This window comes from Panthera onca, chromosome D3 (assembly GCF_046562875.1).
Source record: "Panthera onca isolate mPanOnc1 chromosome D3, mPanOnc1 haplotype 2, whole genome shotgun sequence".
In the NCBI taxonomy this organism is placed as follows: Eukaryota; Metazoa; Chordata; class Mammalia; order Carnivora; family Felidae; genus Panthera; species Panthera onca.
Window position 1 is genome coordinate 22,947,393 of NC_138350.1, and position 26,179 is coordinate 22,973,571.

Consider the following 26,179-nt stretch of genomic DNA (forward strand, 5'->3'; position numbering starts at 1 on the left):
TCACAACACATTGCTTGCAACTGGCATTTAATACTCAGCATTGTATCTTAGATATCCTTATCTCAGAATGTAAAGATTCTCATTCCTTTTTATAGATGTAAGTTTTTTTGAAGTTGTCCCTTACTAATGGAGATTTAAGATGTTTGTAATCTTTTGCTGTAAGAATAATGCTATAGTGAATAACTTTTTAGTTTTGTCCTTATATCCTTTCATAATACATATGCCTCTATCCGTAGGATAAATTCCTAGAAGTAGAATTTCTGGGCCAGTTATGTGTGTCTATGTAATTTTTAAAAATTGACGTGTGGGGTGCCTGGGTGGCTCGGTAGGGTAAGAGTCCGAGTCTTGATTTCAGCTCAGGTTATGATCTCACGGTTCGTAAGTATGTGTGCTCTCTCTCTCTCTCTCTCTCTCAAAATAAATAAACCTAAAACATAAAAACCTCACAGTGAAATGCACATGACATAAAATTAACCACTTTATTGTTCTTTAATTTTTTTTGAGTCTCTTTATTTAATTAATCTTTACACCCAGTGTGGGGCTCAAACTCGTGGTCCTACAATCAAGAATTGCATGCTCTTCTGACTGAGCCAGCCAGGGGCCCCAGATTAACTATTTTAAAGTGAACAGTTCAGTGCCATCACAACCTTTGTCTAGTTCTGAAAAACACTTGTGTTACTCCAAAATAAAACCCTGCACCTGTTAAGCAGTCACTTCCCTTTCTTCTCTCCTCCTGCCCCTGGCAACCAGTAATCTGTATTTCATTTCTATGGATTTAAGTATTCTGGATATTTCATATAAATGTAATCATACAACTCATGGTTTTTTTGTGTCTGGCTTCTTCTAACTTTTTCAAGGTTTATACATGTCGTGGCATGTATGGGCTGTAGCATTTATTTTTTACGGCTGAATAATATTCCATGATAGGGGCACCTGGTTAACTCAGTTAGTAGAGCATGAGACTCTTGATCTCAGGGTCATGAGTTCAAGCTCCACATCAGGTGTGGAGCCTACTTAAAAAAAATGCATATATATATCTACATATATATATTCCATTATATGTAAGTACCACAATTGTTTAAAAACATTTTTTTTAATGTTTAATTTCTTTTGAGAGACAGAGACAGAGAGACAGAGGAGTGAGTGGGGGAGGGGCAGAGACACACACACACACACACACACACACACACACACACACACACACAGAATCCCAAGCAGGCTCCAAGCTGTTAGTGCAGAGCCTGACTCAGGGCCCAAACTCATGACCCGTGAGATCATGACCTGAGCCAAAATCAAGAGTCGGACACTTAACCAGTTGAGCTACCTAGGCACCCTGAAATATGAAATTGTAATGTATTATTGGTTTTTAAAATTTCTTTTTTTAAAATGTGTACATGTTTATGCATTTTTTAATTTCATTTTTAAAAAATATTTTATTTTTAGGTAATCTCTACACCTAACGTGGTGCTCGAACTCACAATCCCAAGATCAAAAGTTGCATGCTCTATGGGGTGCCTGGGTGGTTTAGTCAGTTAAGCATCCAACTTCAGCTCAGGTCATGATCTCACGGTTCATGAGTTTGAGCCCCTTGTCGGGCTCTGTGCTGACGGCTTGGAGCTTGGAGCCTGCTTTGGATCCTGTGTCTCCCTCTCTCTCTGCCCCTACTCTGCTTGCGCTCCGTCTCTTGCTCTCTCAAAAAGTAAGCATTAAAAAAGGAAAAAAAAGAGTTGCGTGCTCTACCAGGTTCCCCTGGTTTTTAAATTAAAAAAAATTTTTTTTTACCTTGGCCATTTTTTCGTATGTTTGAGCCATTTGTATTTCTGTCTCTTGTAAATTGTCTCTTCATATCTTTTACCCATTTTTTACTGGATTGTTTGTCTGTTTTTATTTGTAGGAACTTGACATACATTAGGGAAATTAGTACTTTGTGATATGAGGTGCTAACATTTTGCCTGGTCTGTCTTTATCAACATTTACTTGCCTACTACATTCATTGTCCTTGGTGCTGGAACTAAAACACAGGAGACCCAAGGCTGCCCTCCTGGAGTTTGTTCTAAAAGGGGTGTGTGGGGAGACAATATATAAATAATCAAGATAACTTCCAATTATGGTCCATACTTAGAGGGAGACAAAACGGGATGTCATTATGATAATGGATGACGAGGTAGGAGTCTGCTAATACAGAAAGCTGAGTGGAAGATGACAGTTTGAGTCCAGACACAAAGCAAGATGACTATGCAAGTAGCTGTGTTTGAACAGAGAATGCAAAGGCCACAAGGTGGGGGTTGAACCCGACATGGGGCAATGGAAGCCACCAGAGGGACTAAGTAGAGTGATCAAGGGGAGCGGTGCAAGGTGAGGCTGGGAGGGAAGCAGGGGCTGGATCCTGAGCATCTAGCCTGCTATGGGGAGGAGTGCACATTTTATAGTAAGTACGATGGGAAGCCTCAGGAGGGTCATGAGCAGGAAGTTATTTGATTTTAAGTGTTTTTTGAAATCATTAATAATTGCTTGAGAACTTTTAATGACGGCTTGTTATTTCATAGGTATGTATAAGTCACGATTTATTGAACTCATTGGAAAATTGTTCTTTTCCTCCTCCCTCATTTTTGTTCCTATATCATTTTGATAAAGGTATCTGTAAGCTTGATTGCTTTCTTAGGTTATTTTCCTCTAATTACATTTTATAAGCAGTTTTTAAAAGTGTTTGATGCATGAAATTCGACAGCACTCCGGTGTATACTTTTGTGTTACAGACTGTGTTAATGACAGCTACTGGTTTGGGAGAGATAGGAGCTGCGAATACTGCTTTGATGAGCCACTGCTGAAAAGAACGGATAAATACCGGACTTACAGCAAGAAACACTTTCGGATTTTCAGAGTAGGTGACAGAAATCCATATGTTTGGGAAAATTGGTAATCTAGTCCTTCACCGTGAGATATCTTAGCACTGTCACTCCCCACTGTTAAAACTTTGAAATAAAATGTTCTCTATTTTAGGAAATGGGTCCCAAAAACTCTTACATCGCATACATAGAAGATCACAGTGGGAATGGAACCTTTGTAAATAGAGAGCTTGTAGGGAAAGGAAGACGCCTTCCTTTGAGTAACAATTCTGAAATTGCACTTTCAGTGTGGAGTAATAAAGGTAACATTACTATCTTCTGGTTACTGAATCTTTTTTTCCTCTCCTGTAAAGGGAAGATCGACATTATGCCCTTTGCCGAGTATGGTTTAGTTACGTAAAGTAAGACGGTTAGTATTCAGGATTCAACTCAGTCCTGGGTGCATCCTTAAATTAGGAAAGATTTCTATCAAGATTGAATTTCTAAAGTTTAACTGCTGTGATAAGTTTTATTTAAGGCTGTATGCTGTCAATGGGATGATATTGCTTAAGATGTTTCATTGTTCATTGATTGATCCAGTTTGTACCACATCAGTCTTAGATGTCAGTGAGTTGTTGTTTTAGACCATTAATTCTTCTCCCTCCCTCCCTCTTTCCTTCTTCCCTTCCTTTCTCATTCTTCCCTTTCATTCCTTCCATTCATTAATTGCACATGTATTTATTGAAGTTTGTTTATATGCCAGGCATTAGGTTTTTTCTGTAAGAATCTCAGTTTAAACCTTCTTCCTTCTTGGGGCACCTGGGTGGCTCAGTCAGTTGAGTGTCAACTTCTCATTTTGTCTCAGATCATTGTCTCACAGTTCATGAGATTGAGCCCCATGAGATTCTCTCTCTCCCTTTCTCTCTGCGCCTCCCCTTTGTGCACACATGTGCTCTCTCTCTTTCTCTCAAAATAAATAAATAAACATTAAAAAAAACCCCAAACTGTCTATTTTCTTAGTTACCATTTGGTGATTGTCTGAAAGTTTTGATGTTTATTGTCATCATCAGGCAGCATTTTATAAGCAGCCGTTCCTAAAACTACTAATATCACATCTAAAATGAACAGCTGTCATTCAGCACAGAAGGAATTAAAGCAACCTAAAGAGTTACATGTAATCTCACAGTGATTTTAAATCCTTGGACAAAAGGAATACTTTTGTTTCTTTGATTAAAAACAAACCCGCAGAATTTCACAAAACTATCTGAGGGTTGAATGAATGGGAAGGGAGTGTGTGTGGGTAATAACTTAAAAATAATAGATCTCCACGGGGTGCCTGGGTGGCTCAGTGGTTAAATGTCCTACTTTGACTCGGGTCATGATCTCCTGGTTTGTGCGTTCAAGCCCCACTCTGGGATCTGTGCTGACAGTGTGGAGAGCCTGCTTGGGATTCTCTCCCTCTCTCTCTGCCTCTCCCCCACTCGTGTGTGTGTGTTCTCTCCCTCTCTCAAAATAAATAAACTTAAAAAAAAAAAAATAGATGCTCACAAACGCTGTCCCACAGATCCTGGTCTAGTAGGTCCAGGGATTTAAAAAATCTTGCTTAGGTGATTCTTAGGCAGTCAGTCTTCAGCCTGGCATCTGGGAACGATGGCCACGCTGGGCATCCTAAAATGCATTTTATGACAGTTTTCCCCATTTCTGACTATTTTGTTTTCAATCTGATAATTATAGTCAGGGCAGCTGCATAGGGTTTTGCTGTTTGAGAGCACCTGGTGCAGGCGACATCTGAATGCTGAAATTTGGCCTGTCTCACTTGACCAGCTGTGTGCCACCTTTTCGTAGTTGGTCCATCTACGGGGCAACTGTTCTGTTCTGAACAGATGTGTTATATGGGCTAAAGGTGGCCTTAATTGAAATAGATCAGACTGGCACTCTGCAGATGGCATTCAGTTTATTGACATTTTATTAGGCATTTGTTATTTGTACTTTAACGTCAAAATCTAGATTGCTTTGAAAAAGGTGCACTGCCTGGCCATACTGAGCCTATAATTCCATAACTGGAGGATTTGCCAGTGCTCAGTAGAGCCTTCCTGGTTTAGATGGACGGCATGTTTTCCCCATTCAAGTCCTCATTGCTCCACGTTGTCCCACCCTCAACCCAGCCTTCCCTGTGTACATGACCTTGGCTTGTGTGGACAACTGAATTTGTAGCCCTTGAAGTAGACCTTGACATCTGTGAGATGTAGCCCTCCAGAGCCCCTCAAATTCCCAGATTCTCAGATGCCACTGGAACATCTAGGTTCATAAATATCCATGAACACAGAGAAACTGTCGGTTTGCTGGAAGGTTTCCTTCACTATGCAAGTGTCTGTCTTGTGCAGACCAGCCTGGAATGAAGCACACTCAGGTGGCTCAGATTTGTGCCAGAGACTAGAGCTCTTGGTTACTCCAGGGAGGTCAAAACCTGTTGCCTGAAATCTGAGAAACTCAAGGGTCTTAACACATTTTACTGTTTCAAGATATTGCAGGCAGTTGCAAATTTACTATTGATTTTGTAGAATTGAAATGTCGATAATTGATTGCAGCCTTGGTTCACGTGGATGGTTAAATTTTTAAATGAGTGGGGTTATATTTTTTCTTTTTCTGGAATACAACCCAAATAATGGAGAAAAAGGGGATTTGGGGGGAAACGCTACTTATTTAACTTTACAATCAGGTTCAAGATGGTTTGCACTATAAAATGCCAGACATGTAAAGGTCTATGAATGGCAAAGAGAAATAATACTAGTGTGATGACCTATAGTCTAATTTTTTTGGGATGTTTATATGTCTAGAACATTTTTTTCTATGCTTGAACTGATTGCTTTTTGGTTCTGGGTTTCTGCTAATCTGCATGGGTGTTTTATATCAGTTGCAGTTGACTAATATTTTGAGACTGAGGAATAAGATTAGCATATATGTATGGATTTCCTGCACTAACCTGAGATGATGTTGTGTATTTCTATTGAAGAATGAGATTTGACTGTCATTGTCCATGGGTTTCTCTGGGTTTCATAACAGGGGTTAAACTGGCTAACCAATTCCTTTAGGGTTAGGTGTTAAATGTAATTGAAAACAGTTGTCTTATATTTCATATGTTTACTAAATTTTAGGACCATTTTATCTTTATCGAATGAATTAATGAGACCTATTTCTGCCCTTTCCCCCTTAGTTTTTGTATTTTTTGACCTGACTGTAGATGATCAGTCAGTTTATCCTAAGGAATTAAGAGACGAATACATCATGTCAAAAACTCTCGGAAGGTAAATTGTTTTTTTTGTTGTTACAGAAATTGCAGTTCATTTTTTTTCTAAACATTTGTCATTGATTAGGTTCTTGTTCCTGGTTTATAACATTTATATTTGTAGGACACCTATTTGTGATAGGCATGTTATTCATTTACTTGACTATCATCAGTTGAAATGAAGAGTTTTCCTTATACACTTTACCTTTGATAGCTCAATAAAGTGGCTTTAAAAAAGTTGGTATTCACAGGGGCGCCTGGCTTTTACTCAGAAGAGCAACTCTTAATCTCAGTTGGAGGAGCATGCGACTCTTGATCTCAGGGTTGTGAGTTCGAGCCCCATGTTGGGTGTAGAGGTTACTTAAAAATGAATAAATAATAACATTTAAAAAAAAGTTGTTACTCACATACCATGCAATTCACACATGGAAAGTGTACAATTTAGTGATTTTTAATTTTTTTAATGCTTATTATTTTTTATTAAAAATTTTCTTTTTAATGTTTATTTTTGAGAGAGAGAGACAGAACATGAGTGGGTGAGGGGCAGAGAGAGAGGGAGACACAGAATCCGAAGCAGGTTCCAGGCTCTGAGCTGTCAGCACAGAGCCCGACATGGGGCTTGAACCCACGAACAGTGAGATCATGACCTGAGCCGAAGTTGGACGCTTAACTAACTGAGCAACCCAGGCACTCCTACAATTTAGTGATTTTTAACATTCACAGAGTTGTGAAACATTTTCATTACCTTCTAAAAAGAAACATTTACTGCGTTTCTGCCTTCTTCAGAATTTGTGACATCTTGGGAACTGAAATGAAACTGACCACTGAATATAGCAAAGTTCTCAAAATTTTTGGTTTCAGGACCCCTTACATTCTTAAAAATTACTGAGGGCACCCAAGAGCTTTTGTGGCTGATATCTGTTGATATTTGCTATATTAGAAATTCAAATGGAGACATTTATAATATTTGTTAATGCATTAAAGAACCCAATTTAGGTTAAGATAACTGTGTTTTAAAATTTTTAAATGTTTATTTTTTTGAGAGAGAGGGAGAGAGCCAGAGACAGAGCACGAGTGGGGGAGGGGCAGAGAGCGGGAGACACAGAATCAGAAGCAGGCTGGCTGCAGGCTCTGGGCTGTCAGCACAGAGCCAGACGTGGGACTCGGATTCATGAACTGCGATATCATGACCTGAGCCAAAGTTGGATGCTTCACTGACTAAGCCACCCAGGTGCCCCCAAATAATGTTTTTAATGCAGAATAATTGTTTAAATAAAGATCAGTGAGAAGAGAGGCACTGTTTCACATTTTTGCCTATCTCTTTGCTATCTGGCTTACTAGAAAATGGCTAGATCCTGATATTTGCGTCCTTGTTCAGTCTGTTGTCACATGCCACGTAGCCTCTGGAAAACGCTGTATCCTCATGAGAGAATGAGGATGAAAAAGGCATATGATGTCTCAGTATTACTCTGCAAATAGTTTGACTTTGTGGACACCCTGAAAGCATCTTGGGGTTCCTTAGTGGTTGCCTAATCCTACTTTGAGAGCCACATCCTTAGGGACACTTTTACCACATTGTACCATGTTCTTCACTCTCCCACCCTTCCCCCTCTCCCAAAGGCCTTTCTCTTTATTGACATTTTTGGAAACTTGGAAGTAGAAGTTAATAGAAGGAAATAATCACCCATATTCCTGCCACATAGAATCAAACACAGTGTACTCTTTGCAGCCATCTGTGGGAGATATTTTAGTTTATGGATATTAAATTCAGTAACTCACTGTATTTTCACAATTGCATTGGTGCTTGGAAGTTTATAGCCAAATTTTGTGCGCACCCCTAAGAAATGCATGGGACTCTTATTTTTTCTAAGGGAGGATTCAACACAAATCTTCTATCAGGTGACGGAAACTTAACTCACCTGAGTCAGGTAAAAAAAGAAATTTATTGGCTCTTGTAAGCGGGAGATACATGGGCACAGCTGTTTTCAGGTATGACTGGACCAGGTGGCCTTTAGGGCTTTATGTCACTCTTTGAATTCTGATGCTCTATGTGGCTGTATGTGTGGCTGGATTTAAGGGCTCCTCCAGTGTTGCCAGGGCACTGGCTCCATGTATTGATTTAGCTACTACTGGTTGTCTTCCTATAGATTTGTTTTCTCTGTGTGGCAGGAAGAATGGCTTCCAGAAGCCCCACATTCATATCTTCTTCCTGGTAGAAACCACTGCAGAGAGAACTTTTCCCCAACATCAACATTTGATTCCAGGGGAAACGTTGATTGGCTTGATTTTGGTTACACGTCATCCCATAGTACTCTTACAGACTCTCCATTAGAGCTATATTGACTCAGGGAAGATTTCTCAGGCAAAAGGTGACTGTGATCAGAAGGGGAATTGGAAAGTGTTTTGAGCAGATTTTAAACAATAATAGTTAAACGGACCATTTTCTCACACCATATACAAAAATTAACTCAAAAGGAAAAAAACTAAATGTAAGAGATACAGCTATAAAACTGTAAAAAGAAAACAGAGGTAACTCTTCAGGACCTTAGGTTTGGCATTGGTTTCTTTTCTTTTCTTTCTTTTTTTTAATGTTTATTCATTTTTAAGAAAGAGAGAGAGAGAAAGGGAGATACAGACACCGAAGCAGGCTCCAGGTTCTGGGCTGTCCGCACAGAGCCCGATGCGGGGCCCGAACTCACCAATCGTGAGGTCATGACCTGAGTCGAAGTTGGACGCTTAACTGACTGAGCCACCCAGGTGCCCTGGCAGTAGTTTCTTAATTATGGCACCAGAAGCACGAGCAACAAAAGAAAGAAAAATAGATAATTTAGACTTCATCAAATTTAAAAACTTTAGTGCATCCAAACACTATCAAGGGAGTGAAACATAACCCATGGAATGAGAGAAAATATTTGCAGATCATTTATCTGATAAGGATCTAGTATTCAGCAAAAAGAACTCTTATAAGTCAACAACAAAAACAACCCACTTTACAAATGGGCAAAGGATTTAAATAGCCTTCTCCAAAGATCTACAAATGACCAAAAACCACATAAGAAGATGCTGGGCATCATTTATCATGAGGGAAATGCAAATCAAAACCACAAGGGTTACTGCTTCACAGCCGCTAGTATTACCATCATAAAGAAACAGAAAGTAGCAAGTGTTTGTGAGGATGTAGAGAAATGAAATCCCCTGTATACTACTGGTGGGAATGTAAAATGATGTAGCCACTGTGGAAAATAGTTCCTTGGTTTCTCAACAAGTTAAGCATAGAATTACCCTATGACCCGTGATTCCCCTTGTAGGTATATAATTTCCGTCTCCCAGTTGACAATAGGTGTTTAAGTAAAAATTTATGCATGAATGTTCACAGCATGTATCCAAAAAGTGGAAACAACCCGAATCTCCATCCACAAATAAACAGGTAAACAAAATGTGATATATCCATACAATGGAATATTATTTAGCCACAAAAAGGAATGAAATATTGACCCATGCTACAGCATGGGCTAACCTTGAAAACATGAGTGAGAGAAGCCAGACACAAAGGGCCACATATTGTGTAATTTCATTGATACGAGATATTCAGAATAGGCAAATCTATTGAGAAAGCAGATTAGTGGTTCCCAGCAGCTGGGAGAAGGATAGAATGGGGGTGGAGTTTCCATTTGATCTCATGAAAAATTCTGGAGCTAGATGGGGGTGATGGTTACACAACATTGTGGATGTGCTTACTGCCACTGAATTGTAGATTTTAAAATGATAACAGTGGTAATTTTTATGTATACATATAATACACAATAAAAAGGGTGTCTTGACAAACCTACCTTCCCACCCCAAACTCACAATAGTTATAGTCTGCTTGGGGCATGTAATGAGTGATTGATATGTGAGTAGCCACTACCTTGGGCTGACCCAGGCTTTGGAGAACAGAGTCCATTGGGTTACCTGTATCCTGGGTATTATTCCTCTTCCATTATAGTATCCCAATTAATTGCAAATCTTTAAGAGTTTGCTGCAATTAAGTTAATCGCATAATACTTTTGGTTGTTATTGTGATTTTATTTAGGGTGCAGTTTATGGCATCAACTATGGCACTTTGAATAAGAAAGAGCATATCAATGAAAATAATTCATTTACAGTTATCTGCTGTAACTTGGGTCAGGCACTCATTTTTGTTTAGGACTTTGTTCTCAGTGATGTTTCTCTGCCTCTAGGATAAGTAATTTCTGTCTTATTTGTTCTTAGTGTCTTTCTGAGGATTTCACATTCTGGGGTGCCATTAATACTTAAGTCTGTATCACTCAGCTCAAAAAGTAGAATTTGGAGCTGACTCAGCACTATTGGATGGTCCACATTCACTTATGCCCTTGACATTTTACATTGGTTATGTTTCATTGTGTTGTTTGAAAACAGGGACAATGGAAGTGTTGTATGTGGACAGCGGTTAACTTCTAAACTGATCTCGGCTAAAGTTAAGCCCAGATCAGGAATGATGAACCATTCTGACAATTGATCATTTTATGTTTCTCTCCGTAGTGGTGCCTGTGGTGAGGTGAAGCTAGCTTTTGAGAGGAAAACATGTAAGAAAGTAGCCATAAAAATCATCAGCAAAAGGAAGTTTGCTGTTGGCTCTGAGAGAGAGGCAGTAAGTACCTGTGTTTGTGCATGCTCAGCTATTTATTTTTATTTTTTTAATGTTTATTTTTGAGATAGAGAGAAACAGAGCATGAGTTGGGATAGGGGCAGAGCAAGAGGGAGACACAGAATCCGAAGCAGCTCCAGGCTCCGAGCTGTCAGCACAGAGCCCGACGTGGGGCTCGAACCCACCAACTATGAGATCATGATCTGAGCCGAAGTTGGACGCTTAACCGACTGAGCCACCCAGGCTCCCTGCTCAGTTGTTTTTAACACTTCTTAACTTCCCCCAAATAATTTTAGAGTGGTGAGTTTTTTCTTTTTTTTAAGTTTTTATTTATTTATTTTGAGAAAGAGGGAGAGTGAGCAGGGGAGGGGCAGAGAGAGAGGGAAAGAGAGAGAATCCCAAGCAGGCTTTGCACGGTCTGTGCAGAGCCCATTGCCAGGCTCAAATGCACAAAACCGTGAGATCATGACATGAGCCAAAGTCAAATGCTTAACCGACTGAGCCACCTAGGTGCCCCTAGAGTGGTGATTTTCAGTGTTAGGAAGAATTCATTGTTCACATACGTGAATTTGTATTAAACAGCATTGAAATATTTTGAGTATATTCAACTAACCTAGAAAGTTACTTATCCATAATTTGGTTCCAGAAATATTTTGTTGTACATAATTTACCAGCAAGAAGTGCTTCCCCCCCCCCCCCCCCCAGTTGTTACAAGTTTTACAGTACATGAAAGGAAATTGGGGGGTGCCTGGGTGGCTTAGTTGTTTGAGTGTTCCTCTTGAATTCAGCTCATGATCTTACAGTTCGTGAGTTCGAGCCCCACGTGGGGCTCTGCACTGAGCACAGAACCTGCTTGGGATTCTCTCTTTCCTCTCTCTGCCCCTCCCCTGCTCATTCTCTTTCTCTCTTTCTTTCTCCCTCAGGCGCTCTCTCTCTCTCTCTCTCTCTCTCTCTCTCTCAAAAAAAAATCAATAAACATTAAAAAAAAAAAAAAGGAAATTGAGGGGAAAAAACAACCTGGCTATATATCCCACCATTGTAACTCCACAGCTGTTTGCAGTTTTCTTTTTCCTTCTAGTCCTTGTTCATACAAATTTGCATTTTTAGATGGTTGAAGTCATACTGTATATACAATTTTGTGTTCTACTTTTCCACATAAGCATTAATGCATAAACTTTCCCCTAATTGATGCTTTTTGATGATGGAGCCTCTATTTCATGAACTTTATTGTAATTTATTCCCCCATTTCTCTGTTTGATCATTTAGGGTAATTTCCAATCCTTTGCTCTTCCCAATAATGGAGTTAATACCTTAGCATCTATAGATTTTTAAAAATCCTAATTATTTAACAGTCTCTATATAGTAGCCATTCATTTTATTGCATTCTGTAATATACATTTACTGTGTTGGTGAAATGGTCAAATGTATTGGTCTTTCAACACACGACCCAACAGAATAATGTAAAATGAGGTCTCTAGTCACATTTTCCTTTGTGGCCAGCTGTTTCTGGCCATTATACTTTAATGTTCTTTAAAGATCAATTCCTCCCCCCCCCCCCCCCCACCTCTGCCCCCAAGACAATGCCATTTTCACATGGCAAGAGGAATTTCCTTTCTGTGTTCACTTTGTTACAGATCTTTTTCCCCTGTGATTCTGGATTTGTTTCCTGTTGGGGGTGTGTGGTGGGGAAGAAAATACCTACCATTCTTGAAGACTTGGAGCAAAATTTTACCTCTTAATTTCATCTTTCAAATCAGATTGGACTCTTTTAGACCTCTCTATCATCAGAGTATGTCCTGCCATGGTAATGAGTTTAACAGCTTACAGGAAGAGGCAGACTTTTAAAATTAAACATCTGGGTTTCTTAGCCGAAGTCCATTTTACATAAATATGTAATTCTATATCCTCTTTGCTTTGGAGGGTGTAGCCCTTGAGGCTGAGTAACTCGATTCATCCTTTTGGAATTGGAACAGAGAGCAACTTCGGTCCCCTGATGCTTCCTCTCATTGGTGTCTCACTAAATATGTTAGCCTGCAGTAAATTGGAAACTGTGTCTGCTCTATTATTAGAAATGTGGCTTGACATTTTCCTTATGTAATTTAATTAAATACCTCTTGTCTGTGGTGTTTATTTGTTGTATCACTTTTATGAGTATAAACAATTGTACAGCCAGAGAGAGCTTACAACTAATATTACATTGTATGTTAGCTAACTGGAATTTCAATAAAAACTTAAAAAAAAGAGAGACAGAGACAGAGCTTACCAGGTAAGCATGAGAACAGTGGAAACACACTTGTTTCTGATTGTGAGAACTGGAGCAAGTGGCTTCCTTTCTCTGAGCCTCAGTTACTCCATCTGTGAACTGGGGATAATTCTAGAACCCAGTTCACTTTGGGATTTTGAGACCTATTAAGTAAAATGATTCTTTTTCTTTTTTTAAATATTTTTTTAAGTTCACTTTTTTGTTTGTTTTTTTTGGGAGAGAGAGCATGAGAAGGGGAGGGGAGAGAGAAGGGGAGAGAGAAAGAGAGAGAGGGAGAGAGAAAATCCCAAGCAGGCTCTGCAGGGTCAGTGCAGAGCCCAATGTGAGGCTTAAACTCACAAACCATGAGATCATGACCTGAGCCAAAATCAAGAGTCTGATGCTTAACTGACTGAGCCACCCAGGCGACCCCCAAGATGACTCTTAAATAAAGAGGTTGGCATAGGGCCCGGTCGTTTACTGAATGCTTACTATTTGCCAAGCACTTTGCAGAGTGATTTTTAGGGGAGTTATTTAATTGATCGACCTCTAATCCTTGATGAGTAGGCGCTAAGTGTGGAACTCAGACAGCTTTTACTCAACTAAGCTTTAACTAAGCATTTTCCAAGTGTTGACTATTATTATTATTAATAAACTTGAATGTTATTTTTTTATCAAAGGATCCGGCTCTCAATGTTGAAACAGAAATAGAAATTTTGAAAAAACTAAATCATGTAAGTATTGCTGTAAAATCTGACCCAGACTTACATTCTTTCCTCTCAAAATATGGGAGTTGTATAAAGTATTTCAGTGTAATCAAGCTAGTATTAACTTGCATTCCTTAAATGTGTGTGTGTGTGCGCGTGTGTGTACGTGTATACATGTGTGGGTACACATGTATGGGTGTATGTGTTTAGCTATAATGTAGATGGGAAAAGCTTTGCCCTGAAATTTTGAGAGGACAATACTGTATAAAGATTTCATGATTAAATAACTGTGATATTTCCACTGAGTGAGTTTTTGACCAAAATGCATGGTAAATTTCCCTAATATTTTATCTCATATTGTTTATGGGAAGACAGTGCCAATTTGGTAAATTTGGCTTAATTATACCTGTTTTCAATACCTCTAAATACCTTTTGGTGGTACTGATTTCCATTTACCTCGGTGGGTGTGAATAGTTGCTATCGTTTTTGTGCCTTGTCTCACTGGAAAGTGAGTCTGTCTTTTTTTTTTTTTTTTTTTGAATGTTTATTTATTTTTGAGAGAGAGAGAGAGAGAGACAGAGCATGAGCATGAGCATAGTAGGGGCAGAGAGAGGGAGACACAGAATCCAAAGCAGGCTCCAGGCTCTGAGCTGTCAGCACAGAGCCGGATGCGGGGCTTGAAACCACGAACCATGAGATCATGACCTGAGCCAAAGCCAGACATTTAACCGACTGAGCCACCCAGGTGCGCACCATTAAGTCTGTCTTTTAAGAAGTGAGAAAAGAAGCAGGCTCTGTGCTGACAGCAGAGAGCCCAATGTGGGACTGAACCCATGAACCATGAGATCATGACCTAAGCTGAAGTTGGACACTCATTGACTGAGACACCCAGGTGCCCCATGAATTAGCCTCCCCCCCACCCCAAGGGATCTGGAATCTCTTGTGAAAGAGAGGAGCCCTCTAATTTTCTGGGGTGGGGTTGCTTCAGACATACCCCTAAGATAAACAGAATCCTCAGAGTTTTTTCTGATGTCGGAGAGGATCCCCAAACATAACATTTATGCAAATCCAATGTCCACTGCAGTCGAGAAGAATTGAGAACCCTCAAAAAAGATCTCGAGAGAATTTCTTGGCAATTTACAAGGGCATGTGGAAAGCTCTTGGAAATGAAACACAGGCTCATGAGTGCATTTGGGGGATAATGAGTGGAGCCTGGCGTTTGGAGCCAGGCATTGATTCAGTCTGTTGTTAAACACTTACTGTGCCAGCCTGCCTTCTAGGCCCGGGGGTGGTGAGCACAGATGGGACTTGGCCATCCCTCCCCTCCTCTGGTTTCAGCCTAGTGGGGAGACAGACCAGGGTTCCCACTCCCATCTCTCTTACCTCCTGGCTCTGAGAAGGTCATTTCATTTTTCAACGCCCCTGTTTCCTTATCGCTGCAGTGGAGACAATATGGATACATACCTTAAAGGTCAGTGTAGGAATTCGATGAGATGTGCTTGCCAAGCTTTCCGCATGGAGAACACGCTTGGGGGAATGTTTTGCGGTCTGGAGAAATCACTGCCATTCCCTAAACTTTTCCCTGTGTGATCTAACTGGAAGGTTTAGGGTGGTAGCCTCCGGTTCATGAGAGACACCTTCAGCCGCGACACTCCAGCCAATGAATGACCCTAGAGACGGTGGTACCTTAGAGGATGCAGTCCTGCAGGCTCTGACTGTTGGGCACCTCCTCGTGCTCTGCCAGCTCCCAGACCAGTCCATTCCCAGGTGGGCGCTGGCCTGATGATGCCAGGCAGAACCAAGCAGCTCTCCTCTGTTCCTCTCAATTTCTGTTCCTTTTCCATGTGTGTCTTTTCTTCTACTTCTGCTTTATTATATCGGGATATCACGTGCATGTGATCTAGAGAGTCAAATATTGCTCAAAGGTTCACACATAGACTGTAGGTCTGTAGCCCCCACGGCCCCCCCCACAAACATTTTAAAACTCTTGGATCTCTTTTTTGTTTGAATGAATTTATCTCCGTATTTCTACATAATACACATAAACTGCTATCTCTTGGTTTATCAATCTTATTTTTTTATGATCAAATTCTTCTTTTTAAGTTCATTAACTTATTTTGAGAGAGAGAGCGAGAGCGCATGCGTGTACAGGTAGGGGAGGGGCGGAGACGGAGGGAGAGAGAATCCCAAGCTGGCTTTGCACTGTCAGCGTGGAGCCTGACGCAGGGCTCAAACTCACCAACTGTGAGATCACGACCTGAGCTGATGTCAGACTCTTAACCGACTGAGCCACCCAGGTATCCCTATCGATTTTAGATAGCCTGTTGCCTTCCTGTGACAGCATAGAGAATCTTGGTTCCCCTTTCCATTCCTCTTAGTATAACATTACAGTGCATATCCAGTGTCTTCATTTTTGTGGCAATACAGCTGGTCATGCAGAGCCAAATGTGCTGGGATCATAGGTAAGGAGTGGCAGAGCTGGTTTGCTCTCAGCCTCACTCTCATGGTGTGTGTGCCATGACCAACATGTGGTGGTAGAGTCTGCCTTCAGTGGTGTTTCTGTTACTGCCATTGTTCTCGTTAATCTGCGCAGCACATGAATGTCTCCTGTGTGCCAGCTGCTCTGCTGAGTGTTGGTTCTAGAAAGAGAAATAAGACTTGACTCAGCCTGTCAAGCGCCTGATGAAAGGAGACCCGTGGTGGGTGTTAGTTTCCCTTTTCTGCCCTCCTGGAGGTCGCAGTCTGATGGGGAGACAAATGTTGAAGATGCAGCATGAGGCCACATGGATGAGAACCAACGCAGGGGACTGCGGATGCATCCTGAGGGTGACATTCGAGCTGGGGCCTGATGCTTGAGACCAGGTGTGCCCAGAGGGCTGGATCACCAGGCAGGAGGGCAGCAAGCAGAGGTGTGACATTGGGAAAGAACACAGCAAGTCTGGGGCAGGCAGGGTGTTTTGTGGTCTGGAGAGGAGGATGCATGGGACCAGGAGCAGGAGATTTGGCCATGGTCGGGGGGTAGGGGCAGGACAAGGCTGGGTCTCCAGGGTTTGCTAATTCCTGCTGAAAAGTTAGGTTTCCGAAGGTTTGCTTTCCTCTGTCTTTCTTCTATTTCCTTCCATCTCTCCCTCCTGATTGGTCTCCTTTCCTTCCTTTAAATATGTTTAAATTATGTAACATTTGGCACATGTAAAACAATAAATTATGAAGCAAAGCAATGAAATGAACACCTAAGAACTAACCAACTTAAGAATGAAAACTTGAGGGGGTGCCTGGGTGGCTCAGTTGGTTAAGTGTCCAACTGTTCATTTTGGCTCAGGTCATGATCTCATTGTCGTGGCTTCGAGCCCCACACTGGGCTCTTAGCTGGCAGTGCAGAGCCTGCTTGGGATTCTCTCCCTCTCTTTCTGCCCCCCCCCCCCCACCCCGCTTGCACTTCCTCTCTCTTTCAAAAATAATAATAATAATAAAAAAGGAATGAAAACCTGACCATGCAATTGAAGCTACTCCATACACTCTGAAGTCTTTTGTGACTTGCCTCTTCCACTCGGCATTATGTTTCCAGGATCCATTGTGCTGGGGAAGCAGTGGGGCATCCCTTCACTGCTGTTCAACAGTTCATTATGGGAAGCTACGACTTGAAGGATTTTAAAGTTTATTTATTTATTTTAAGAGAGAGTGAGCAAGCAGGGGAGGGGCAGAGAGAGAGAGGGAGAGAGAGAGAATCTTAAGCAGACTGCACACTGTCAGCACAGAGCCAGATGCAGGGCTCAATCTCGTGAACCATGAGCCGAAATCAACAGTTGGATGCTTAATAGACTTAGCCACTCAGGTGCCCTGTACCACTAGGAGGACTTTAATCAGAGCATTGGGTGTGATGAAATTTGCTTTGTAGGACAGTCACTCTGGTGAGTTTTGCTACTCTTCTTACTCTAAAATCTAAAAATGTAACTCTCTTCCCTTTAATTTATTTTTTATTTTTTTTTAACGTTTGTTCATTTTTGATAGAACGTGAGCAGGGGAGGGGCGGAGAGAGGGGGAGACACAGAATCCAAAGCAGGCTCCAGGCTCTGAGCTGTGAGCACAGAGCCTGACGCAGGGCTCGAACTCACAAGCTGCGAGATCATGACCTGAGCTGAAGTCGGACCCTTAACCCACTGAGCCACTCAGGCGTCCCTTCCCTTTAATTTTGATAATAACTACAAGCCTCCTCTCTGCTTGGGGTGGGGTATGTCCCTGAGAGATACTTACCACATCTTTTACTTACCCAGACCACTCAACTCTACTGTCTATCTTCACATTGTAAAAACAATAGGTGTGCTTTCTAAGTATAAAATCATAATATTAGGGGTGCCTTGGTGGCTCATTTGATTAAGCGTCTGACTCTTGATTTCGGCTCAGGTCATAATCTCATGGATTTGTGAGTTTGAACCCTGCATCTGGCTCTGTGCTGACAGGCTGTTTTGCCTTTTCTGCTATATGAACTTTAGAGTGCCTTGAGGTAGGGGGGCAAATGCCTCCATTCTGCTTCTGTGGTTTTCCTCTTGGGAGTTTCTCACTACATTTCCTCTTTTTTCCCCTCTTAGCCTTGTATCATCAAGATTAAAGACTTTTTTGAGGCTGAAGATTATTATATTGTTTTGGAATTGTAAGTAATAAAGTTTTCTATTTGTTTCCATTCAAGTGCTTATAAACCACCAAAAAATCCAATGCTGGCTTGCATTTCTCATCCTGGGGACTCTCATCATATGTATGTGGTGGTGGGGCCCACAAAGTGTGCATGTGGGGTTAGTACTAAATCTAAAGTCCTCCCAATGTTTCCAAAGGCATGTGGCTTAGAGGTTCCAGGCCCTGGGTCTGAGGTCTGGGTTTGAATCCCGCTGTGCAGGTGACTGCTTGTGAGTTAGTTTACTTCATGTCCTTGACTCTTACTTATTTTCCTAGTGTTGGTGGGGGTGGGGTGCTAATAGTGATACTCCCCATATGTAGAGTCATAAGGATCAGATACTATGAAGGATGGAAAGTGCCCAGCAGAGTACCTGGCACACACAGTTGTTCAACCACAGGTGGATATTACTACTCTGAAATATCTGCCTGGGTGGATGTTTCTGCTTGGGATCACAGTGCTTAGGGGCATGGTGATACCTCGTTATCTTTTCAGTACTGGTTTACTTGCTGGGTTATTTCAGTAACCACAAAGTCCTGTCTTCTGTGGTGTGACCAGAATAATTCCCTGGCTCATTCATGGAAGGGGCCTGTCTTGATGTTCATTTCTATGTAAATATGTAGTGTTTCTGGGAGTGGCTGTTGGAGCAGACAGGCAAGGCTTTGCTCCTGAGTGGTATCCAGTGGCTAAGGAGGTTGGTTAGTAAAAGATTTTATAGTAAACATGGGAATGCAAGCTGGTGCAGCCCCTCTGGAAAACAGTATGGAGGCTCCTCAAAAAACTAAAAACAGAACTACCCTACGACCCAGCAGTTGCACTACTAGGCATTTATCCAAGGGATACAGGGGTGCTGTTTCGAAGGGACACATGCACCCCCATGTTTATAGCAGGACTATCAACAATAGCCAAAGTATGGAAAGAGCCCATATGTCCCTCGATGGATGAACGGATAAAGAAGATGTGGTATATATATACAATGGAGTATTACTTGGAATCAAAAAGAATGAAATCTTGCCATTTGCAACTACGTGGATGGAAACTGGAGGTATTATGCTAAGTGAAATTAGTCAGTCAGAGAAAGACAAAAATCATGACTTCACTCATATGAGGACTTTAAGAGACAAAAACAGAGGAACATAAGAGAAGGGAAACAAAAATAATATAAAAACAGGGAGGGGGACAAAACAGAAGAGACTCATCGATATGGAGAACAAACTGAGGGTTCTGGGAGGGGTTGTGGGGAAGGTGAATGGGCTAAATGGGTAAGGGGCACTAAGGAATCTACTCCTGAAATCATTGTTGCACTATATGCTAACTAATTTGGATGAAAATTAAAAAAAAAAAAAAAGCATTCAGGGAAGGAGAAACCATAAACTTAAAAAAAAAAAAAAAAAAGATTTTATAGTAAACAGCCTCAATCATAGCACTGGGAGAGACTGAATGGCCCCTGTGGTGCTTGAAGGAATATCTGTTGCTGTCTGACTGGACCTAGTTAAAACAGAAGTAATACAGTAACAGTCACTGATGCTAATTACTTACTATGAGCCAATTACTGCTCCAAGCACTTTACATGGATTGACTCATGTACCCTTCATTAACAGTCATCCATGTTACTTACAGGTTACTGATGGGTTACGATCTTTAGTCCCACTTTACAGAAAAGGAAACTGAAGCTCAGAGGAATTGAATAACCCTGCCAAACAGCCACTTGTGCCAGGCGCCTTACCTCCATGAATTATCTCTTAATTTTTACCACAGCCATCAAGGTAGGGGGAGGATTGTCCCTATTTTTTTAAGAGGCAGAAACAAGCTCAGAGAGGGTGTGTAACTTGTCCAGAGCTCCAGAGCTAGGAATGGTGGGGCTAGGGTTCAGACACCCGTCTGATTGTGGGCTCCAGTTTGCCGCTCTGGCTCAGTCTCTGAATCAGCTGGGGTGCATGATGAAAACGCGGACTCTTGGGCTCTGCCTCCCGTCTGCTGAGTCAGATTCTTAAAAGCTCCTGAGTGTCTAGTGCCCACTGCCCACCCCTTCCATCTTTCCCCATTCCTTAGTTTCCAACAAGGACATCTTCATTGTGGAGAGGAGACTTCCTACCTCACTGTTTGTACACACGGGAGTCCTCATGAGAATAAAAAGGGCAGCTCTTTGCCTGTCTGCATGAGTTTGTTTTGTTTGTATTATTATCTTCCACCCAAGAACCACCCCCTGCTTTGCCTGTTTGTTTCAGGATGGAAGGAGGAGAGCTGTTTGACAGGGTGGTGGGGAATAAACGCCTGAAAGAAGCTACGTGCAAGCTCTATTTTTACCAGATGCTCCTGGCTGTACAGGTAAGAGAAGCCCTCAGTTCTTGGTTTTTTTTTTTTTTTTTTTTTTTTTTTTTTAAGTTTATTTATTTATTTTGAGAGAGAGAGGGAGCGTGAGCCAGCATACATGTGGGGGAGGGGCAGAGAGAGAGAGAAGGAGAGAGAATCCCAAGCAGGCCCCACTCTGTCAGCACAGAGCCTGACACAGGGCTGGCTGTCTCACAAAACGTGAGATCTGGGCGCCTCCGTGGCTCAGTCAGTTGAGCTTTTTCCACTTCCGCTCAGGTCATGATTTCACAGCTCATGAGTTCAAGCCCCCGTTTTGGGCTCTGTGCTGACAGCTCAGAACCTGGAGCCTGCTTTAGATTCTGGGTCTCCCTCTTTCTCTGCCCCTCCTGCACTCATGCTCTGTCTCTCTCCCTCTCTTAGAAATAAATTAGCATTAAAAATATTTTTAAAAAAATTCTCAGGAAGTGAATGACCAAGTACATAATTTTGGTGGAATTTTTATGCTTTAATAAATTCTCAAAATACTTTAATCACTCATTTACATTTTTATAAATGAAATTGACACCTTAGATTTCTGCCTATATGAAGGGATATTTACTAATTTGAAGAGTGAAATGAACGGTCTATTGTCATAAGTTGCATTTTTCATCTTTCCTACTTTTTAAATCTTTTTAAATTTACATCCAAATTAGCATATAGTGCAACAATGATTTCAGGAGTAGATTCCTTAGTGCCCCTTACCCATTTAACCCATTCCCCCCTCCCATACTCCCTCCTGTAACCCTCTGTTCTCCATATTTATGAGTCTCTTACGTTTTGGCCCTCTCCCTGTTTTTATATTATTTTTGTTTCCCTTTCCTTATGTTCATCTGTTTTGTCCCTTAAAGTCCTCATATGAGTGAAGTCATATGATATTTGTCTTTCTCTAATTTCGCTTAGCATAATACCCTCTGGTTCCATCCACATAGTTGCAAATATCATTTTTCCTACGTTTTAAAGATTTTCTTTCTTTCTTTTTTTTTTTTTTAAGATTTTCTTTTTAAGTAATCTCCACCCCTAATGTGGGGCTCAAACTGACAACCCTGAGATCAAGAGTTGCAAGATCTACTGCCTGAGCCAGCCAGGTGCCCCTAAAGATTTTCTTGAAAACAAATTTATAAACACTAAGCCCTTTACCCAGTAGTTTTCTATGATTTGGGGTAATGTGGTTGTGAGTAACCTGGCTTATGGTTTCATCCCAGCTGTAAGGGGGGTGTGTGTGTGTGTGTCTTGTCTGTCTGTCTTTACTCACATACCTACTCCATAAACCTGAGGGTCATGCCTCCTTTTCTGTGTAGTACCTTCATGAAAACGGCATTATACATCGGGACTTAAAGCCAGAGAATGTTTTACTCTCATCCCCAAAAGAGGACTGTCTTATAAAGGTAAGAAAACTCTTTCTGTGGCCACCCCAAATTTCTATTCGTAAACTTTAAAGATTCATCAAGTAAAAAGTGGGAGCATAAAAAGGTAGAGAACTTGACCCTTCCACTATTAGCAATTATTTAAAAAAAATTTTTTTTTAACGTTTTATTTATTTTTGAGACAGAGAGAGACAGAGCATGAACGGGGGAGGGGCAGAGAGAGAGGGAGACACAGAATCGGAAACAGGCTCCAGGCTCCGAGCCATCAAGCCCAGAGCCTGACGCGGGCCTCCCTCGAACTCACGGACCGCGAGATCGTGACCTGAGCCGAAGTCGGACGCTCAACCGACTGAGCCACCCAGGCGCCCCAAAATTCACCTTCCTAGCAATTATTTTAGAGACCAGGTGGTATTGCTTTGATTCAGATTCTTATGGGCATTTACTGAGCTCCTCTTTATAGGAGCCACTTTTGTTCTGAGAATGGAAGGAGGGATCTAGATGGATGAGAATCACATTCCTTATCTTCTCCTGCTTTCTAAGGTGGTGCTTCCCAAGCCTGGCTTCCTATAGAATCTCCTATTAATTAAAAATAAATAAATAAATAAATGAATGAATGAATGAATAAATAAATAAAAATCACGACACCCACACTGCATCTCACAATCACTGAAGGTGGCATCTGGGTGCCAAGTATTTTTTCCAAGCTCCTCAGTTATTCCAGTGTTGGGATATTGGTTGAGAAACCAGAGCCTAAAAGAAACCATGGATAACTGATTAGGACCCTAGAGTCTATGATAAGGGTCACAAACCTTTTGTAAGGTTACAGAGAACCACGGAAAAGTTGGAGAAAAAACCTTCAGCTTTGTTCGCTTGGAAATTTTAGTTTAAACAAAATTCCAGATTTTAACAGCAGGCATGGACTGTATAGGATAGGAACTGATCTAGCCTGCATAGCTTTTGGGACTGGCAGACTATGCTGATCGTTTAATTTTATTTTGCCATTAAAAATGATTCCCTTTTGTCCTTAATTTTAGATTACTGATTTTGGGCAGTCTAAGATTTTGGGGGAGACCTCTCTCATGAGAACCTTATGTGGTACCCCTACCTACCTGGCTCCTGAGGTTCTTAATTCCTTTGGGACTGCTGGATATAACCGAGCTGTGGATTGCTGGAGTTTAGGAGTTATTCTTTTTATTTGGTAAGAAAAGTTTTATTGCTTCAGAGTCTGGTTGGAAGTAGTTAGGTGAAAACAGAAACGTGCCCAGGTAGAGAGCTTGTGTTTAATTTGGGTGACTTATCTTGACCGTTGATTTAAAGAAAAATCTAATCTATAAATGTCCAAATGCCACTGAGAATGCTACTTGATTTCTTTTCCTTTCTTTCTCTACCGATGTTAAGCCTTAGTGGGTATCCACCTTTCTCTGAGCATAAGACTCAAGTGTCCTTGAAGGATCAGATCACCAGTGGAAAATTCAACTTCATTCCCGAAGTCTGGGCAGAGGTCTCAGAGAAGGGTATGGATATGAAAAGGTTAAGAATTTGTCGTTTGGTAAAATGTGTGTGCCGTGGTGGGAATTTCTTTTCAAGTTGTTATGTTTCTCCTGTTACTTCTTATTTTCTATTGTTTGTTTTGCACCTTTTGAGGGGCAGAGCAAGTTATTAAGAACATGGGCTCCTCAACCAGGCTAAGTGAGACTCATGTTTTGGGTTGGCTACTTCCTAGCTATGTGACCTTAGGCAAGATACCTAACCTCTCTGAGTCACCCTTTCCTTTATATGTAAAGCAGGTACAATAAACTTTACCTTAAGGGGTTTTTGTGAGGCTAAGTGGAACAGAAGCATGTGCCCTGTACCTATTTAAGGGTACAAAATAATAAGTAACTTTTCAGTTACAAAGTCTCCTGTGAATGAGCATGTAAGAGCTAAAGTAATTACTTTGTGTTTTAGGATGTAAAAGTGTAACTTTGTAATTCTCAAAAGGGCAAGTAGAAAACTAAAACTAAATGTGAAGTAACATAGGTGATTCTGTTAAATCTTAGAATGTGAAAGGAATAATACTGTTGCAGTAGAAAGGCAGTCTCAGCATGGTGATTGCTGTTAAGCTTTGTTTCTGCCAAGCCTTCAGTTCCAGGGAGCCTGTTGCTGGCCGAGAAACTCTCTCTGTCATTCCATGGGTCTCGGGAGAGTTGGCCGAGCATCCTGAGCGTCTTAGAACGAGGCAGAAGTTCAGATTTAATTAGTTTGAAGTTGAATCCAGCAACGAGCGAGGGAACAGGGGGCGAAGAGGTTGTGATGTGCAAGCAGGGAGAGATGGGGGGCATCGAGGTCATTCCTGGTTTTCTCAGAGAGCTCTAAATACAAAGAGGAGGACAGGGGACACTGTCCACCACACCTGTTGGCTGGCAATGACCTTAGCCCCCCTCTCTTTCTGGATGTTGGCCTGTGATTCTGGCATACTTTAATTTTGCGGATTTAATGTATCTACCATTTTTACTGTGATGTGATAAATTATCCTATTGCTTTAGCTCTGGACCTTGTCAAGAAGTTGCTAATAGTGGATCCAAAGGTGCGTTTTACGACAGAGGAGGCTTTAAGACACCCATGGCTTCAGGTGGGTATGGGGCAGTGCTCGCTAGCATGAACTATATGGGCAGCCCTCAGCTGTGCCTGAGGGATGAGGAAGAAGTTGCAAACACGTTTGCTTTGTTGAGTCTGTTTAGTGCACTTGCTTGAGATTGAGCTTTAAGTGTGTCGGGTATGTTTATGTGTGTATATGGGTCGTGAGTATAAGCGTATCTTTGGGTATAACCGTCCCAACTTAACTTGTGGCTCCTGGGGTAGACAAGCTCACTTTATGGCCTGTCCTAGGCCCACTCGGGTTCCCTGAGTGTGCAGTTTGGCTGTGGTACTTTGAGAGGTTGTTCCAGCTGTAAACCTCCACCCCCAGCTGTGTCATCCTCTTTCCTCAAACCTCTCACCCTGAACAGGTGGGGTTGGCTGCATTCCAGCTGCCTTCAACCTTAAGCCACGGGAGGAGGAGGGCAGATTCTCTGGGGGAGAATCTGGCTATTTGTTTAAGCCTAAGTAATTGGGCATACAGGGTCTCGCTTCTTTTTTGGGGGGGGGGGGGGTGGAGGGCAGGACCAGAAGGAGCATCTTAAGCAGGCTCACGGGCACATGAGCCTGATGTGGGGCTCGATCTCATGACTGTGAGATCATGACCTGAGCCGAAATCAAGAGTCAGACGCTCAATAGACTGAGCCACCCAGGTGCCACTAAGGGTCCCACTTCTTATTCATGGCGAATAAACATGCCATTACTGCAAAGTTACCTGCACCTTTGAAGTCTGTATTACCTATGTGTCCCTCTAGGGGTTTGTGGCTGCTGTTAGATTATACCCTGACCTCATTCTAGCTGCCAGACTTGGAAGTCCTTTGTGGCTTTGCTGGACTAAACTTTGGTTTTAGAATTAGCTCCAGCATGGTTGGGCAGGTTTTCTGATGGATGTCAGACCTTCTGTTAAGTACGGTTCCATTCAAGCACAGACATACCCATTCTTGTTAACTTCTAGTTGGTCTGTTTCCTATTGGGATGGGGAACTTAACCAGCTAGCTTGAGCTAGAGGCTCAAGTACTGTGGGGATCACCTGGTCCAGGAACTCCTTGGGGCCATCCATTCTCAGAACTCTGCTTCTGGAACTCTGGGAAGACTGCCTCTATTCTTTTTCTGTTCCAGCCCTCCACACTTAACGTGTTGCTCCCGCTAGCTCAGGTGGAGAAAAACAAATCCTTAGAAGAAAAAAAAAAAAAAAGTAGATACATTTGTTTGGGCTATTGCCCTGGAAACAGCAGTCTCCCTCTGCCCCCAAGAAATCTGTCAGATGATTTAGCACTTAATAGACCACACAGATTTGAAACAGCAGGACCCTAGAGAAAAGGAATTTGGAAACAAAGGGTGCCTTTGCATGTGGGGATTTAATTTTGGTGAAAAAGAAAAACATGCCTCTTGGCTCTTTTTATGTGCCCTAATAGGGAAACTCTTGGGGCCAGATGTGGAGGTGGAGGAGCTGTGTTAATCTTGAAAAAAACA

The 26,179-nt window shown here is 41.7% G+C and overlaps 1 protein-coding gene across 17 annotated transcripts in view; it reads left to right on the forward strand.

Moving 5' to 3' along the window:
• Positions 1 to 26,179, forward strand: part of CHEK2 (checkpoint kinase 2) — a 47,458-nt gene that overhangs the window by 17,150 nt on the left and 4,129 nt on the right. For 14 of the 17 annotated variants that reach the window (XM_060612845.2, XM_060612840.2, XM_060612837.3 and 11 more), the window contains 11 exons: positions 2,757 to 2,881; positions 3,001 to 3,148; positions 6,040 to 6,130; positions 10,654 to 10,762; positions 13,682 to 13,735; positions 18,295 to 18,356; positions 20,603 to 20,702; positions 22,025 to 22,111; positions 23,125 to 23,288; positions 23,489 to 23,604; positions 24,616 to 24,701. In XM_060612845.2, coding sequence (XP_060468828.1) covers positions 2,757 to 2,881; positions 3,001 to 3,148; positions 6,040 to 6,130; positions 10,654 to 10,762; positions 13,682 to 13,735; positions 18,295 to 18,356; positions 20,603 to 20,702; positions 22,025 to 22,111; positions 23,125 to 23,288; positions 23,489 to 23,604; positions 24,616 to 24,701 — 1,142 coding nt within the window. The remainder of the gene's footprint in view (positions 1 to 2,756; positions 2,882 to 3,000; positions 3,149 to 6,039; positions 6,131 to 10,653; positions 10,763 to 13,681; positions 13,736 to 18,294; positions 18,357 to 20,602; positions 20,703 to 22,024; positions 22,112 to 23,124; positions 23,289 to 23,488; positions 23,605 to 24,615; positions 24,702 to 26,179) is intronic. The other 3 variants (XM_078435593.2, XM_060612847.3, XM_060612854.3) reach the window with 1 other exon arrangement.